The sequence below is a fragment of the Kogia breviceps genome, chromosome 2 (assembly GCF_026419965.1).
Source record: "Kogia breviceps isolate mKogBre1 chromosome 2, mKogBre1 haplotype 1, whole genome shotgun sequence".
NCBI lineage: Eukaryota > Metazoa > Chordata > Mammalia > Artiodactyla > Physeteridae > Kogia > Kogia breviceps.
Window position 1 is genome coordinate 193,465,185 of NC_081311.1, and position 17,511 is coordinate 193,482,695.

Sequence of the window (17,511 nt, forward strand, 5' to 3'; positions counted from 1 at the left end):
CCACGCTTCACACAGATGTCCTTTCAGTTGTTGCTCCCGGGTCTTCAACCATGTGCCCCGCCGTGAATGGGTAGAGGAGGGATGGAATAGGATGGCTGAAGGGCGGCCTGAGTACAGGTGTCTACTGATGGAGGATTACCTCCCTGCCACTGCCCTCCACTCAGCCAGTGCAGCTGTGCCATGGGGGGCTGCCCACTTCTCCTCCTGACACCATTGAACCATCGTGGGCCCAGCAGGGGTACTGTAGGGGCTTAAGCCAGGGTCTCTGCCTCAGCATCCCCTCCCAGGCTTCTTAACAAAACTTCATTAGACCCCCTAGAGTTCAGGGAAAACTGAGATGCTTAACCCCCAGAAGAACACCAGCTGTCACACAGATCTGCACTTCCAGTGCCCTGATGGGAACCAGTCCTGGCCAGGTATTCGATGAAGGGGAGCGGAATATGCCACCCCAAAAAGTGCCACTTTGGCATGTGGATTATTTTGAGGTGAAGGCAATCAAGACCCAGCAAACTTAGGGAAAGCTTTTTACCTCTCCTCTTTTTTTTTTGGCCACACTATGCAGCATGCAGGATCTTAGTTCCCCAACCAGGGACTGAACAAATGCCTCCTGCTTTGGGAGCATGGAGTCTTAACCACTGAACTGCCAGGGAAGTCCTACCTCTCCCTTAACTGCCTAAAAGATTTTTTTTTTTAATTTTTATTTTTTTTTCAGTACACGGGCCTCTCACTGTTGTGGCCTCTCCCGTTGCGGAGCACAGGCTCCGGACGCGCAGGCTCAGCGGCCACGGCTCACGGGCCCAGCCGCTCCGCGGCACATGGGATCTTCCCGGACCGGGGCACGAACCCGTGTCCCCTGCATCAGCAGGCGGATTCTCAACCACTGTGCCACCAGGGAAGCCCTGCCTAAAAGATTTCAAAAAGGAAGCCTGTACCAAAAAGATAGCTATTACCAGAGATAACTTTTTTTCTAATCTGAAAGACTTACCTGCATGGCAGGGCAAACGTCTGGTTGCCAACTAGCTGCTCTTTTCATCTTCCTGTGAATGGCCCTCCTCCCCTCTGGAGCCCCAGGCCCCTAACCCTTTCCTCAGCTCAGGATGGCATGTAAGCCTCCATCGCCCAACTGCCTTTGCATCTCCTGTCTTTGTGGGGCTCCGGTATGCTCATAATTAAATTTGTTTTTCTCCTATTAATTTGTTGTCTGTCGATTTAATTACTGAACCAGCCAAAGAACCCAGAATGGAGGAAAGGAATCCTTTCCTTCCCCAGCAAAGAGGAAATGAAGTCCTAGCACACTGGTGCACTGTCTGGTCATCCAGCAGCCAGGACACAGAGGTGAAACGGCTAGGTTGTGCTTTGGGGGGCTCCAAGGAGCTCTGGTCCTTTATGTCTCAGCACAGAAAGAATTCAGTGAGAGGCAGAGTAATAGATAAGAAATGATTTATTAGAATAGGACACATGTGAGGGTGAGAGGGTGCCACCCTAAGAACTTAGTGGGCTACGGTTTTATAATCAAAGGAAAAGTGGGGAGGGGGAAAAGACCACCCTCTTCCTCATTCTGGAGTAGACATCACGCTTCCATCATCAGCTCCTTCTCCAGGTTGGGCAAGGGAGTTTTCTTGTCCCTACATGGTCAAGCCAAGACTGTCCTGGCACCATGGAAAAACCATTTCAGGTCTCAGTACAATGAGGGTCTTTCACTTTGAAATGTCACCTTTCCATAAATTGTTGTGTTTTTATGTGTGCAGAGAGCATGTCCTAGGGATCATTAACTTACTGAGCTCACTGGGCAGGATGTGGGTCTCATGCCACCATTGTTTTATTGTTTGGGGGCATGTCTTGTGCTTTTGTCACATGGTTTTGTTGCTAAGCAGGCCTGCTTGGTTTTGTGGTTAAGCAAACCTGCTTTCTTGAGTGATCATTGACTTCCAGGGGTCTCCCATCTCCCATACTTTTTGTTTACTTACAATCCCCTAGTGGGATTAACTATTTAATTACCTAATTTGTCCCTTTACCCTGTCCCTGTCAGAGGGGGCTGCTCTACCATGGGGCCCACAGTTCCTCGCTGGACCCAGGCTTTGCACATCCTCCCATGCCTCCTCCCACCCCAACCTCATTCCTCTGTGGTCCAGGGGCTCCCCCAATTTCCTTTCCCTCCATGGTCTTCCTCACATTTAAGATCTTTTTTCCTCTATCTGTCTCACCAGGGAGCCCATAAAGTCTCTGCAGCTCCCAAAACAATTGTCTTGGGGAGAAAAGAGAGTGTGGAGGGACAAAAGAGAGGAAAGGAAGAGTGATAATAAAGGAGAAAAGGAAACGGTGGGGACACGGGAAAGGGGGAGCGGAAGGAAGGGAGGGGAGGGGAAAGAAGAAAAGGAGAATAGGATGAAAGAGAGGGGGAAGAGAGGAGAAAGGAAGCACCAGCAACTCAACCAAGACCACTCCTGGTTTTCCAAATTAGCACTTTTCTGTCACTTCTCCTCCCAAGTTCTGCTTGAGTGAACATGAAGAAGCAAACTGTTTCAGAAATCCCAGTTTCACTTTACATCTCCATTGATAAACCAGAGAAACAAGAAAAAGCCTGGTTGTTTTATGATGTTTTAGGGCATGGACAGAGGGGAGGAAGAAATATCCTTGGCATCCTGCCTTTTTCCTGTCTTTGTAATTTCCTGTTAATTTACTACCTGCACCTTTGCCATGTAAATAATACAGGTAAAGATAAACTTCACTGGCCCTGGACTCTGACCTTTGTTTAACGCCCCACCCCCTGTCTGATCCATCCTCCAACCCACCACTGGAAAGTTTGGTATTGTTACCTGGAAATTTAGAGCCAGAGAATAAATAGCTGGAGAGCCACAGCGTGTTGATTTTAGACAAGCCTCACGAGAAAGTACAAAAACACCAGCACAGGGACTTCCCTGGTGGTCCAGTGGTTAAGACTCTGCATTTCCAACGCAGAGGGCACGGGTTCAAACCCCCATGCCGTGCAGTGCGGCCATAAAAAACAAAACAGGGCTTCCCTGCTGGCGCAGTTGTTGAGAGTCCACCTGCCGATGCAGGGGACGCGGGTTCGTGCCTGGTCCGGGAAGATCCCACGTGCCGCAGAGCGGCTGGGCCCGTGAGCCATGGCCGCTGAGCCTGTGCGTCCGGAGCCTGTGCTCCGCAACGGGAGAGGCCACAGCGGTGAGAGGCCCGCGTACTGCAAAAAACAAAAAAAAACAAAAGCACCAGCACCTCTGAGAGTTCCTCTTTAATCAGCTGATAAGTTTTCCTCTCTTCCTCAAAAAGGTAACCAAATGGGGCCAATTCCTTTTCCACTTACCTGGTAGGACTCCCAGCCACCCTGCCACCCTCCAGCTCATGGCCACCCAAGCTGTGCTTTGCAGGAACCACACTGCACCATTTACTTAGACAAGAATAATTTAAACAAGTGATTTAATCCCTCTTACTCCCTATTGTTGAGCATGCCTGTATTTATTTCTCTTCTTGTTGGAATGTTTCCTCTAGCCATGCTTTCAAAGAGAGGCTGTATGTAATAAAGGCGTTATCTCCTGTATATGCATGATAATTTAGCAAAATCTAGCTTCAAAGTTCTTTCTCTTTGATACTTTAAAAATATTATTCAACTATCTTTTTTCTTTTTTTTGGCTGCGCCACACAGCATGTAAAATCCTAGCTCCCCAACCAGGGATAGAACCTGTGCCCTCTGCAGCAGAAGTGCAGGGTCTTAGCCATTGGACCGCCAGGACAGTCCCTATTTTCTTAAATCCAGTGTAACTATGAAGAAATCTGAAGTCAATTGATTTTTGTTCCTTCCTCAGCCCTCTGCTATCCAGCTGCCTGGAACACAGAGGTAATGGCTGGAGCTTTAGCTGCCAGTTTGAATCATGAAGAAGAGATAGGGGAATAGTGATCTGGAATGCAACCTGAGTCTTCAAAGACCTAGTAAAACAGAGCTACTACATCAGCCATGAAGTGTCCACCTCCAAACTTCTACAAGAGAGAAAAATAAACTTTCATTGTGTTTATGCCACTGTTATTTGTAGTCTGTGTCATTAGCAGCTGAAATGAATCTTAATTCATGTATTGATTAAACCTGCACTGGCTTATACTGTCCAGAAATCTGATTAAACTAAGAGCTTTCATTGTTTCCTTATAACAAAGGTATCCCATTTATTTTATACAGTTAGAAAATACAGATAAGCAAAAAGGACAAAATAAAAATAAAAATTACCTGTCATTCTTACTATCTAGAGATGAGCATGACTACTTTTTTGAATATATTCTTCTGTACACACACCACACACATATTTTAGAAGATTAGGATCATCTGGAAAGGACTTCTGTTTCTCTCCCACACACCACAACCCAACCACCTGCGTCCTCCAGGAAGGTAGGGTGGGGGAGGGCACGTCTCATAGTTTCTAGGTTTGTTTCTCAGTCCTCTTCAACCTCCTTCTTGCTTCCATGGCACCTTCAGGGTTGTATTCACGGGAATGAGCCAGCATCTCAAGCACATGACCACAGTGTCAGCTCTGCATTACTTTTTTCATTGCACCAATCACCATCTGAAGCTGTTATTTATGCATTTACTTGTTTATCGCCTTTCTCTCCCAGCCTCCACTAGACTGTCAGCTCCACAAAGGTAGGAACTTGGGCTGTTCACAGCTATCTTCCCAGCACCGGCACAGTGCATGGTAGAGATGCTCGATAAATACACATTGGTTGACTGAATCACTGAGCTGGTGCTGGAACCCAAACTGACTCCAGCCCAGGGCTTCTTGCTCCATATCTTGTGTTTTTCCCACCCAAGCCCCTGGATATCCCTCATGGGCAGAGATGGTTTACAGAGGCACAACAAAGATATGGGCTCCTTCCCCCGAACACGATCAGACTTAGGGCAGGGCTGCTTGGATATGTTTGAATCCCCACTGCTTACACACAGGAGGTGCTCAAAAAAGGTTTGATTTATTGAATGGACATACAGACTCTCCAGGAGGAGATGTTTCAACATAATTACAGGGGCAGGAAACTGAGTAACTACAAGAGCAGATTGTGGGTTATACGGTGAAGGAGAGAGCTGAGTATTAACAAGTCATTGACCCAAAGGGGCCTTTGGTCTATACTGAGTAATAGAGGAGAGGTAAAGAGCGTTGACCCGCGCTGCCCAATGCCCTAGCCACTCACTTCATGGGGTTATTTACACTTAATTGAAATGAAATAAAATCTAAATCTTGCACTAGCCAGATTTCAAGTGCTCCATAATAGCCACATACAGCTAGTGGCTACTGCATTGGACAGTACAGATAATATAAAACACTTCCATCAGCACCAAATGTTCTATAGGACGAAGCTGACTTAGACCCTTAGAATGAAAGGAAATGCATTCCTGCTTCTGACCTGGCCTGCTGACATCCTTTTGTCCCACTCCCGCACACACAGATCAGAACACCATCCGTGCGCCACATCTGCCCCCCTAGACTTTCTGTTCCACAGGCAGCAACGCGATCTGCCTCCACTTCCCAGTGCTGAGGGCAATGCCCTTGCAGGTCATAAGGACTTGTTGAAACAATGAGCCCTCAATTAGTATTTGTTCAATGCTGAAGGCCCAAAAGGTGAGTCAAGGACAGAAGTAACAGAAGAGACCCCTGCTTCCCTTCTTTTCTCACCTCACTACCCCCTTATCTGGTGCCCTGCCCCACTCGCCAACTTCACTTCAAAGCAGCAGTCACGGGCAGCCCGGCCTCCAAAACTTCCTGTCCCCGAAACATGAGAACTCAGAGATCTATCTGCTCCAGGCCTCAGACCAATCTAGCTTGTGAAGGTCCATTTGCTCACATGATAATTTTCTGTCTTCCTCTACCTTCGGCTCCTGTACACCTAGTAGGTGTTCAATAAATGTTGGATGGATGGATGGGTGGATGGATGGATGAACGGCTCAGTTTCCCGGCGTCTGCCGCAGGGACCGCGGGAGACGCCACCATTAGAGGCCTGGGGGAGAGCCTCCGCTCCGGCCCAGCAGCCGGCTGGAGCTGGGCGATCCCGGCCCGCGGGCAGGGGGTCGGGCGGGGCGCAGCCCTCGGGGGCGTGTCTTCCCGGGCCCGGGCGCCGCCGCCGCCGCCGCCGCTGCTCCGAGAGGCAGGCAGCTGGCCCGGCAGGGCTGCAGCGGCCGTAGAAGGCGGGAGGCGGCGAGCATGGAGCGCGAGCTGGAGGCGCTGGCTGCCCGGCCCGCGCGCCCGGCTGAGCCGCCCTTCCAGGCGCTGGTGGAGGCGGCGGGCGGCTGCGGGCAGGTGTTGCTGGTGGGCGAACTGTGGGAGCGCGAGCAGAGCCGCGCGCTGCTGTGGGACTTCGCCCGGGCGGTGTTCCCGCCCCAGCAAGCCGCGGGCCAGCCGGGCGGCGCGGCGGCCGAGGGCGCGGGGCCCAGGGCGCCGGGGGCGCAGAAGGTGCCCGAGACCCGGGCGCGCGCCATCCGCTCACCGCTGGTCTTCGTGCTGTGCCGCGCGTCATCGCTGGCAGCCCGGGAGCCGCGGCGCCACCTGCGGGAGATGCTGCGGGACGTGCGCAGCCGGCGGTGGCCCGGCGCGGCGTTGGTCGGGGTGCTGGTGGTCGAGGCGGAGCCCGAGGACGCGGTGGCCCCGGAGCTGCGGCTACTGGAGGCGCTGTTGCGCACGGTGTTCGGCCGCCAGGCCGGAGGCCCGGTGCAGGCGGCCGCCTACTGCCCCGGCCACCCGGCTTCCAGCTTGATTGTTCAGGCGGCCGCCTGCAGGGCCCTGCAAGCCGCCGGGCCCTTGCGACCAGGTGAGTGGGCTCGAGGTCCCGGACGGCGTGGGCGGGCGGCGGCTGGAGGAAGGCCAGCTTTTTTGGCCAGCGCCCCCCCTCATGGTACACCGAGGTAAACTGAGGCCGGGAGAGAGGAGGTGCCTAGCACTAGGCCTCCCAGGTAGGGCGGAGCGGGCCCTGGGCAACGGGCCTAGTCTGTCCCGGGAGGATCCTGAGTGCATGGGATTCTGAGTGCTTAGGGAAAGCCGAGGGGGCAAGCAGAAGTCAGGGGAGGTTGGTGGAAAGAGGGCTGCAATGAGCTGGGCAAAGATCTGGGATTGGCGGGGGAGGGGAGGAGGAGACGGGAAAGCCTTGGGATGCAGCAGTTTCAAGGTGGGAGGAGGACAAAATTGGGACTAGGGGGATTTGCAGTGCCAGGAGCTTCTAGGACGCGCACAGCTAGGGACGCGCTAGAGACGCGATGGTGAAACGCCGCGGGGTCAAAAGAAGGCAAGGAATAAATGCCGGGGACTTGGAGGTGAGGGGAGAAAGGATGTGAGGGACTGAGGGCCTAGAGTTTCCCAGTCCTTCTTGGCTACCACTGCAGTGTCTCTCCCTCTCTTCCCTCCCCAGTCCTGAAGTGTCGGGAGGGGAGCACGGGTCGTCTCCCAGCCCCAGTGACTGCTGCCATCAAGCAAAAGGGTTTCCAGTGCCCCGAGATTAAAATATGGATGTTAAGTACAGCTGGATCTGGCAAAGCTGGGAAATGCCGGAGTGATCTTTCTTCTAGCTTCTAGCTTCCTTCCCCCCACTCCTCTCCGGCACCTGCCGCCCTCCAAGCTTTCCAGCCTCTGCCAACCTTCTTGCTAAAGAGTTAATGACGACAGAGGCTGTGTTCTGCCTCCCTAGGCATTGGTGTGTTAACTCAGCAACTGAGTGATGCCAGACTTACAGGGGTCAGGGGTGGGGCTTTTCCTGCAAGGAGACCTGGTACCTCTGATGTCACAAATGTCACAGACTTACCTGCCAGCTTGGCCTGCCTAGGTGAAGACCATTCCTCTCAGCTGTGGAGCCTGCCCTAACCTTCCCTTCCCCTTCCCACAACTCTTCTGTTGAGTCTGTGAAGAAGCCAGCTGAACTTGAAACTCAAGGACCAGCATTCTGAAAGACATGGAGAATGTCCTGAGGTGGATTGTCATTCGGATTGTTGCTGCCAGCACCTCTGCTGACCTGGCCCCATGGGGAACATTTTCTGTCCCCTAATGAGCCTGTGCCTAGAAAATTCTCGGATCCCTTTGTCTCTTAGACATCTCTTATTCCCAGGGAACAACTTATTTTTTTTTTGAATTTTATTTATTATTTTATACAGCAGGTTCTTATTAGTTATCCATTTTATACGTATTAGTGTATACATGTCGGTCCCAATCTACCCATTCATCCCACCCCCCTCCACCCCTCACCCCCAGGGAACAACTTTTAATTCCCCAGAGCCAAGTTTGCTCTGGGCTCCTAAACTTTTTTACATTGTAGTTGTCTCAGAGAGAAAAGCCTTTTCTTCCATCCTCCTTTTCCTGACCAATCCCATCTCACCATTCAGAACTGGACTTCCTCCTCCAGAAAGCCTTCCCTGACCCGCCCACTCTCATTTGCAAGTTCACAAATGAAATCCCCCAATTTGCTTCTGCTCTCCAAGCTCTTACCACGTGGTTTTGTCACTTTCCCTTGTGAGCTTAATCACCACTGTATTCCCATTTCCTGACACCCTGCTTGGCATACAGAATCCTTGCCTCTTTTTAAACACTAACATTTCACATTTTTAACATTTTGCAAGGGAATCATTCTATATATTGTGTTAAAGTCGATTGTACTTTTATCAAAACATTGAACATGAAACGTTTCAATAATGACTAAAGGTCACGGGTGTAAGTATAACTCATTGTCCAGTAATTTCTTCCAGGCTTTTGCGGTGGGTCACACCATGGAGTCATGCTACTAAGGTTTTGCTAGCGCTTGCAGAGTTTTCCAATCTCTTTCCTCACTGTCTGATGGCTATTCTTATACTTTTAGGTTGCCTGCCTCTTGGTAGTGCTCTTTTACCCAGTTTATGCTTAATTCAGATGCATTTTGGTTGAAAAACAAGGACCCAATCTTTCTAGAATTGGGTACAGATTAAGAGTAAATTGGCCCCAAGTAAAGAATTATGAGAAAGGATTTTCTGTGTCTTGGCTCTCCGGAGTCCCTTTTTAAAATTTTGTTCCAGTTGACCTTATTCCAGATGATTAGGGATCTCAAGTAATCCCCAGATAACTGAGGTGGTACTACAATAAGGAAACTCGAATCGACATGTAATTGTTTTGTGTGTGATTATCAAAAAAGATTAATTCTATTTCTATTAAGAAATAGTTTGATGGCCATTTCAAGAATAGTTGAATGGCCATCATTTAAAAATCTACAAATAATAGGGACTTCCCTGGCAGTCCAGTGGTTAAGATGCCGCGCTTCCAATGCAGGGGGTGCGGGTTTGAACCCTGGTGAGGAAACTAAGATCCCACATGCTGAGTGGCCCCCTGTGGCGAGCATTGCCCTCTGAGGAAGGCGCCATTAAGACCCTCATAAGCCTCAGGGCCCGATTGTACGCTCCTTGGTATGCATCCTGGACTTTATGGTATGAACGTAAAAAAGGAGATGGCCTTTGGCCAGATCGCTCCAGGGACCTGCTCAGTTACTGGGAGTCCCTGGTTGTTCCCTAAAGCTAGGAAAAGCAACCCTGGAGGGGAAGTTGGTGCCTTTGTGGAACAAGCAATAAACCCGCTGATGCAGATATGGTGGCGACTAGCCGAGAGGGAAGCCCAGTTCCATAGAAAAATGTCTATGCAAAGTCCCTGCTTTAGGGGCATATAGATGGCTATGCTTTGCTATTAAATTTGCCTTGCAACCATCAGTTGTTTGTGCCCTTCTGATCCCATACCTTGGTGCGTTCAGTTCCCTACCCCCTCTCGTCTATTGTTGCTGCACTTTGAGGACCCGCCGCGGCTGGCGGCAGCCCCCCCCCCCAAAAAAAAAAGTCTACAAATAATAATTGTTGCAGAGGGTATGGAGAAAAGGGAGCCTTCTATACTGTTGGTGGGAATGTAAATTGGTGCAGCGATTATGGAAAACAGTATGGAGTTTCCTCAAAAAAATAAAAATAGAGTTGCCATATGATCCAGCAATACCACTCCTGGGCGTACACCCTGACAAAACTATAATTCGAAAAGATACATACACCCCTATGTTCATAGCAGCACTATTTACAATAGCCAAGACATGGACGCAACCTAAATGTCCATTGACAGATGAATGGATAAAGATGTGATATATATATATATATATATCACATTGTGTGTGTATGTGTATATATATATATATAATATATATACACAATGGAATATTACTCAGCCATAAAAAGAATGAAATAATGCCATTTGCAGCAACATGGATGCAACTAGAGATTATCATACTAAGTGAAGTAAGTCAGAAAGAGAAAGACAAATATCATATGGTATCACTTATATGTGGAATCCTAAACACAATACAAATGAACCTACCTACAAAACAGAAACAAACTCTCAGACACAGAGAACAGACTTATGGTCGTCAAGGAGGAGGAGGGGTGGTGGGAGGAAAGGATTGGGAGTTTGGGATTAGCAGATGCAAACTACTGTATATAGGATGGATAAACAACAAGGTCCTACTGTATAGCACAGGGAACTATATTCAATATCCTGTGAAAAACCAGAATGGAAAAGAATATGAAAAAAGTATATATGTATGACTGAGTCACTTTGCTGTACAGCCGAAATTAACACAACATTGTAAATCAACTAAACTTCAATAAAATTTAAAAAATAGTTTGAACTAAAAATCCAGGGTTAGGAGGGGAATTAGTGCTTCTTGAGTCTTTTCTTCGGTGCTATGTAATTGTGATTAATTTCATGTCATTTTTGTTACTGTAGTTTCTCCAACATGGTACCTACATAGGGTTTTTGCGAAGATGAAATGAGGTAATATATATATAAAAGCAGTCTTTCTTTTTGGGTTTTTTTTAAAGCTCACCCCCCCCACACACACTTTTGCAAATCAGAATCTTTCTTTTTTAACCAGGCAGTTAAAACTAGGGCAGTTGACAGCTGAAGCTCTTGGTTTGCTGAACAGAAAGTCTCTCAGTCGTGTCAAGCACCATCTGACCCCACTGTGTCTGGGACTTTGTGTTCTTTCTAGCAGAAGAAGCCTGGGAGAGACCCGGCCTCCCAGGACTGCTGGCATGCTTTTCCTGGGGTCCCTGGAGCCGACGGAAGGACCCAGATGCCACTTCCCGCAGTGACCCAGCTCAGGGTGAGTGTGTCGCCTTCCTGGCTTCCTGGACCCTGGGGGGGGGGCGGCTTGGGGTTACGGTCAAGTGCACACAGGGGACCATAGGGATGGAGTGGCCCACCATCGGCAAAGCCCTTGGCTTGTGCGGGGCGTGAGGATGAGCAACGTGAGGTGCCTTGACCCCCAGGCAGCCGGCACTCAGGCTGGGTCAGCGGGGCTCTCGCCCCAGGAGTCTCTGCCTAAGGAAGGGGTTGTGGGCGGGGCTGGGAGACAGTTGCCAGACGTACGTGATGGGGCACCTGGAGCCAAACGCATTGTCTCCCCTGAGGATCCAGGGAGTTTAAAGAGTGGCTTTTTTTTTTTTTTTTTTTGTGGTACCCGGGCCTCACTACCGTAGCCTCTCCGGTTGCGGAGCACAGGCTCCGGACGCGCAGGCTCAGTGGCCACGGCTCACGGGCCCAGCCGCTCCGCGGCACGTGGGATCCTCCCGGACCAGGGCACGAACCCGCGTCCCCTGCATCGGCAGGCGGACCCTCAACCACTGTGCCACCAGGGAAGCCCTAGAATCTGCTTTCTTTATCAATAACATACTGTGATTGTGCAGTATTTCACAGCAATAATTATATGTCAACATCTTTCATCTTTTTTTTTTTTTGAGGTAATTGTAGATTCACATGCAGTTGTAAGAAATCACATTAAGAGATCCTGTGTACATCTTGCCCAGTTTTCCCGCATGTACATCTTGCAAAACTATAGGATAATATCACAACCTGAGTGTTGACATTGAAACAATCCACAGACCTTATTCAGATTTCCTGAATTTTACTTGTGTTTGTGTGTGAGTGTATGTGTGTGTTTAGTCCTATGGAATTTTATACATCATTTTTTAAAATTTATTTATTTTATTTATTTATTTTTGGCTGCATTGGGTCTTCGTTGCTGCTTGCGGGCTTTCTCTAGTTGTGGTGAGAGAGGGCTACTCTTCATTGCGGTGCACGAGCTTCTCATTGTGGTGGCTTCTCTTGTTGCGGAGCACGGATTCTCGGCACGTGGGCTCAGTAGTTGTGGCTCGCGGTCTCTAGAGCGCAGGCTCAGCAGTTGTGGCCCATGGGCTTAGTCGCTCCGCGTCATGTGGGATCTTCCCAGACCAGGGATCAAACCCATGTCCCCTGCATTGGCAGGCGGATTCTTAACCACTTCTCCACCAGGGTAGCCCTGTACATCATTTTTAATGCCTGAATCCCATAATGTGACTAAGCCACAGTTTACTCAGCCAATCCCTTTGTCAGATATCGAATCAGTTAGGATGCTCTCAGCTGTAGGTAAAGAAGCCATGACTCAAAGTAGCAGAAGCAGACGGAATTCATCATCTCACCTAAAAGAATGGTGTAGAGGTGGAGTCAGTTTCAGGGCTGGTTGATTTAGGGGTCCAGCAACACTTTCAAAGACCTAGGTTTTTTCCTTCTCTTTGCTGGGCCGTCCTCAGTGCTGTTTCATCCGTAGGCTGGTAGCAAGATGGCTGGAGCAGTTCCACTAATTATTCCTAATTATTTCCTTAGGATAAAATCCTAGAAGTGGAATTGCTGGGTCAAAGGGTATGTACATTTTTAAGGTTTTTGCTACGTATTTTGTTGTGTTTTTAAAGTAGATAGTCACTGGGGCCAACTCCTTCCCTTTCATCCCAGCTTACCCACTCATAAACTTTATCGTCTCATTGGGTGATTCCTTCTCTTGTGTTCCAGATGACTTCCAGGACCCTGAGGAGGAGCTGCCACTGACAGTCGTATATCCCAATGGAGACGGCAAGGATCCCAGAAAGGGGTCAGTAGCTTGTGATAGAGTTGCCTCCACTTCCGCTGAGCCCGCCGGAGACTTGAGATGAAGGCTGGACCCCTGGCTGCCCTGGCTCTAACCAACAGAGAGGGGGCTGGCTCTCACTGAGCTACCCTGACTCCATGTTGACCTTGGGATGCTGGTAACTACAGAGCCCCACCTGCCAGGGGGCTGTTGCATTGACCTGTTACCAGCCAGGCAGCGGGACTTACTAAGCTAAGCAGGACCTAGGAAAATGTATCCTCCAGGAATCTGCTCCCCCCTCGCATTTGCTTACTCTCTGGTCACTGTGGGGTTATTTTTTCTCTCTGTGCCGTGGTTTCTCTATGCCATTGAGACAGCTGGCTATCTGCTTTGAGGTTCTGTGGTGCTGTGGCATCCCATGATTGTTTGCATGAGTATCCATCATTTCAAAAGCAGCTGGATGAGAAATCATCAGGTCTGAGAGGGGAGCCTTGGACCTGTCACTCAGCCTTTGGGTCTTCTGTTTCTCTAACACATAAGGGCGCTACCAGCCCAGTGGCTCTCAGCCAGGGGCCAGGCTACGCCTCCAGGCAGGATTGGAAATTTGTGTGTGTGTGTGCATGTGTGGTGTGTTGGGAGAGTCACTGCAATTGTGGGACACCCCTGGAATTTAGTGGGCATCTCACAATGTGCAGGGCAATCTCCAGCAGCACAAAATTGTTCCATTCAAAATGCCAATCATGGGCTTCCCTGGTGGCGCAGTGGTTGAGAGTCCGCCTGCTGATGCAGGGGATGCAGGTTCGTGCTCTGGTCCGGGAAGATCCCACATGCCGCGGAGCGGCTGGGCCCGTGAGCCATGGCCGCTGAGCCTGCGCGTCCGGAGCCTGTGCTCCGCAACGGGAGAGGCCACAACAGTGAGAGGCCCGTGTACCGAAAAAAAAAAAAAAAAAAAAAGCCAATCATGGCAACTTTGAGAAACTGTAGATGAGACGATCTCCTCCCTTTCAAATTCTAGGAAGAGTCCCCCAGAGCAGAGAGAGTTGGGCTTCCTGGGGCTTTGGCTCCCAGAGCAAGCCAGAATAAAGATGCATTGCCACCCTGGGGGCCTTTTGGGCCAGAGCCAGTATGGTCCCTGTGCTGCAGGCCCAGGGCATAAATAGCTTCGCACATTCTTGAGAAGAAAGGACCATCTTTCTTCCTCATGTTGACATTAACTTTCTGTGCTGCGTTCTTTGAGAATAAAATGCTAGGAACTCACCACAGCACCAAACAGAAGGAAAGTTAGGGGTATGGATTACAAGAGCACAGGATTTGTTCTTGATCTCAGGTCCTAACCCAAGGTCAAAGCAGACGAGGGCCAGAGGTGCTGAGTTCCTCTATCCTTTTTTCTCTGTTTATGAGTCAGTCAGGGTCAGTGATGTTCCCTTAAAAGCCGGGAAGACCATCTGACTGTTCACTCAGAGAGGGAACCCTGTATTAGCTCCCTTTTCTTTCTCACCTGCCCCTGGAGAAATCCAAGCTTTGGAATGGCAAGGACAGCTCCTGATTTTCCCAAGTAGAAAGAACTGTCTACGGGAAGCAGATAAATTCATTCATTCACGCATGGTTCACTCAGCAGACATGCAGCTGTGCCCAGCACTCTGCAAGATGCTACATAACTTGTATTAGTTCTTTCAGCTCTTGCTGTGAAGGCAGCCAAATGTGGAATTGGAAACCTTCTGTGGCCGAGGAGCTCTTTGATGTTAAGGAGGAACCCTCCCTGCTCTATGCCTCAATTTATTATCTATAATAGGGAGCCTAGCCTATATCAGTGTGAAGGCAGGTAGGATGACAGGAAGGTTACAGCTGACTTCCTCCTATACGAAATGAATTGCTGATGACTTTGTTTTAAAATGGGGAGCCCGGGGCTTCCCTGGTGGCGCAGTGGTTGAGAGTCTGCCTGCCAATGCAGGGGACACGGGTTCGTGCCCCGGTCTGGAAAGATCCCACATGCCGCGGAGCGGCTGGGCCGCTGAGCCTGCGCGTCCGGAGCCTGTGCTCTGCAACGGGAGAGGCCACAATAGTGAGAGGCCCACGTAGCGCAAAAAAAAAAAAAATTAAAAAAATAAAAAAATAAAATGGGGAGCCCGGGCTTCCCTGGTGGCGCAGTGGTTAAGAATCTGCCTGCCAATGCAGGGGACACGGGTTCGAGCCCTGGTCTGGGAAGATCCCACATGCCGCGGAGCAACTAAGCCCGTGAGCCACAACTACTGAGCCTGTGCGTCTGGAGCCTGTGCTCCACAAAGGGAGAGGCCGTGACAGTGAGAGGCCCGCGCACCGCGATGAAGAGTGGCCCCCGCTCGCCGCAACTGGAGAGAGCCCTGGCACAGAAACGAAGACCCAACACAGCCAAAAGTAAATAAATAAATTTTAAAAAATAAATAAATAAATAAAAATAAATAAAATAAAATGGGGAGCCCCATTCCTTTGACCTCTACCACCACGGCCACTGCCACCTCCCGGGAAGAGAGGAAGCAGGAGAGGAGCCCACGTTGCCTGTCAACCAAGTCCTCCAGCTGCCCTGAAGAGTGCAAGATGTTTGCCTGTGCAAGCTTGCCTGCACCCTGCTCTGATCCGAGTTGGATCCAGAGTTGCATACAGACCAATTTCTGCATCAGTGTTATCTCGACCAGAGGCTAGGACTGGAGAGGGCTCTTCAGTACTTAATGGGGCCCAGAATGGTGTGTCTCAGTTAATCCAAAGGGAGTTTTAGACCAGTGCTATCAGCAGAGACATTGATACTACAGCCAATTTTATTGGTGCAAGTGCTGCAGCAGTAGGAGTGGCTGATTCGGGTGCTGTTATTGGAACAGTCTTTGGCAGCCTCATCATTGGTTTTGCCAGAAAACCTTCGCTGAAGCAGCAGCTGTTCTCATGCGCTATCCTGGGAGTTGACTTGCCTGAAGCTATGGGTCTCTTGTTTGACGGTTGCTTTCTTGATTTTGTTTGCCATATAACAGAAATTACTGCTTGAAATGTTGGCATTCGTATTAATTACAGATGTAATTCTGTGTATCTTACTGTGACTCCGAAAACTGTAGTATTGGTTTCATGGAAATGAATGTTATTTCCAAAGTCATTTCATTAAAGATGAAAACGTTAAAAAAGAAGAATAAAAAAATAAAATAAAATGGGGAGACTGGTATTTTTTAAAATAAATTTTATTAATTTATTTATTTTTGGCTGCATTGGGTCTTCATTGCTGCGCGCAGGCTTTCTCTAGTTGCCACGAGAGGGGGCTGTTCTTCGTTGCGGTGCGCGGGCTTCTCATTGCGGCGGCTTCTATTGTTGTGGAGCACGGGCTCTAGGCGTGCGGGCTCAGTAGTTGTGGCTCGCGGGCTCTAGAGCGCAGGCTCAGTAGCTGTGACACCCGGGCTTAGTTGCTCCGCGGCATGTGGGATCTTCCCGGACCAGGGCTCGAACCCTTGTCCCCTGCACTGGCAGGCGGATTCTTAACCACTGTGCCACCAGGGAAGCCCCAAGACTGGTAATTTTGAAGCTGCTATATTTTTCTATTTCTCTGTTAATTTCTTTGTAATAATTTGGTTGAAGTTTTGTTATTTGATTGGGGGGGGGGGCGGGAGCTTTTTTTAAGTTAGGAAATTGTCTAAGGCAGAAGTCACAAGACAGTAGCCTCTGCTGTGTTTTAAAATCTTTTGTATTTGTTGCCGACATTTGAAACTTGGGAGATTGCATGTAAAAAAGCTGGTTTTCTGGGTGAAGGGTGGGGCATGTTGTCCTCTCCGGTCTCCTGTACCCCTCCCACCCGCCTCTGTCGCTCCTCTGCTGCTCTTCATCTGAATAGGCCATGTGCCTGGTCCTGGCCCCGGTGGGCAAGTGAGTTTGCAAGCCTCTGGTATAAAGGGTGGTTTACTCATTATTTTTTCGTTACCTTCAGTATTTGCTGTGAATAGTTGAAGAGAGAAGGTCTTTCTTTACTGCGATTTGGGTTCTGCCTCCCAAATGTTAAACGGGACTGAGACCCATCTTTGCTTCCTTGAGAATGGCTAAGATAAGCCCCATCCTTTTAGGAAATGTTGTTGCTTTCTTCTAGCAGACAGAAGAATTAGGTAGCAGAAGGGATGGCTTTGGCAGTGGGTCTCTTCTGTAGGGACCCTTTACAAGGCATAAAGGTTGGGGTGGGCCTGTCTGAGGGCAGAATTAGGTCAGTGGGGCTTCCCTGGTGGCGCGGTGGTTGAGAGTCCGCCTGCCGATGCAGGGGACGCGGGTTCGTGCCCCGGTCCGGGAAGATCCCACATACCGTGGAGCGGCTGGGCCCGTGAGCCATGGCCGCTGAGCCTGCGCGTCCGGAGCCTGTGCTCCGCAACGGGAGAGGCCACAGCAGTGAGAGAGGCCCGCGAACCGCAAAAAAAAAAAAAAAAGAATTAGGTCAGTGGTACCAGGAGCCATCGGTGAGGGGCCTCCAGTCAAGTCCCCGTGTGGGCTCTTGGGTGCTAATCTTTCTAATATGGCAGTGGTTGTGTTACTTCTGACTTGAATCAATAATTCCTAATATCTAATAAAACCAAACAGTACCTCATTGCTGGCTAATTGGAAACAGAA

The 17,511-nt window shown here is 49.7% G+C and overlaps 1 protein-coding gene and 1 pseudogene across 3 annotated transcripts; both read left to right on the forward strand.

Annotated features, from left to right (window-relative positions):
- The first annotated feature begins 6,136 nt into the window (after window positions 1-6,136).
- C2H2orf72 (chromosome 2 C2orf72 homolog) lies at window positions 6,137-14,998 on the forward strand. 3 transcript variants are annotated; one of them, XM_067027164.1, is made up of 4 exons: window positions 6,137-6,798; window positions 11,020-11,133; window positions 12,672-12,707; window positions 12,855-12,936. In XM_067027164.1, exons 1-3 carry the CDS (start codon window positions 6,195-6,197, stop codon window positions 12,674-12,676), a joined length of 723 nt encoding a protein of 240 aa, XP_066883265.1. In that variant the 5' UTR covers window positions 6,137-6,194; the 3' UTR covers window positions 12,677-12,707; window positions 12,855-12,936. The 3 variants fall into 3 exon arrangements, with proteins under 3 accessions (XP_066883265.1, XP_058909274.1, XP_066883264.1); XM_059053291.2 differs by lacking the exon at window positions 12,672-12,707 and having other exon boundaries at window positions 12,855-14,998; XM_067027163.1 differs by lacking the exon at window positions 12,672-12,707 and having other exon boundaries at window positions 11,023-11,133; window positions 12,855-14,998.
- A 2-nt stretch (window positions 14,999-15,000) lies between these two features.
- LOC136793635 (ATP synthase F(0) complex subunit C3, mitochondrial pseudogene) lies at window positions 15,001-17,511 on the forward strand (annotated as a pseudogene).

Coding starts and splice junctions, on each gene's coding strand:
- C2H2orf72 (XM_059053291.2), top strand. CDS start 6,195: ATGGAGCGCGAGCTGGAGGCGCTGGCTGCCCGGCCCGCGCGCCCGGCT. Junction 6,799..11,019: donor CGCCGGGCCCTTGCGACCAG/GTGAGTGGGCTC, acceptor TGTTCTTTCTAG/CAGAAGAAGCCTGGGAGAGA. Junction 11,134..12,854: donor CCGCAGTGACCCAGCTCAGG/GTGAGTGTGTCG, acceptor CTTGTGTTCCAG/ATGACTTCCAGGACCCTGAG.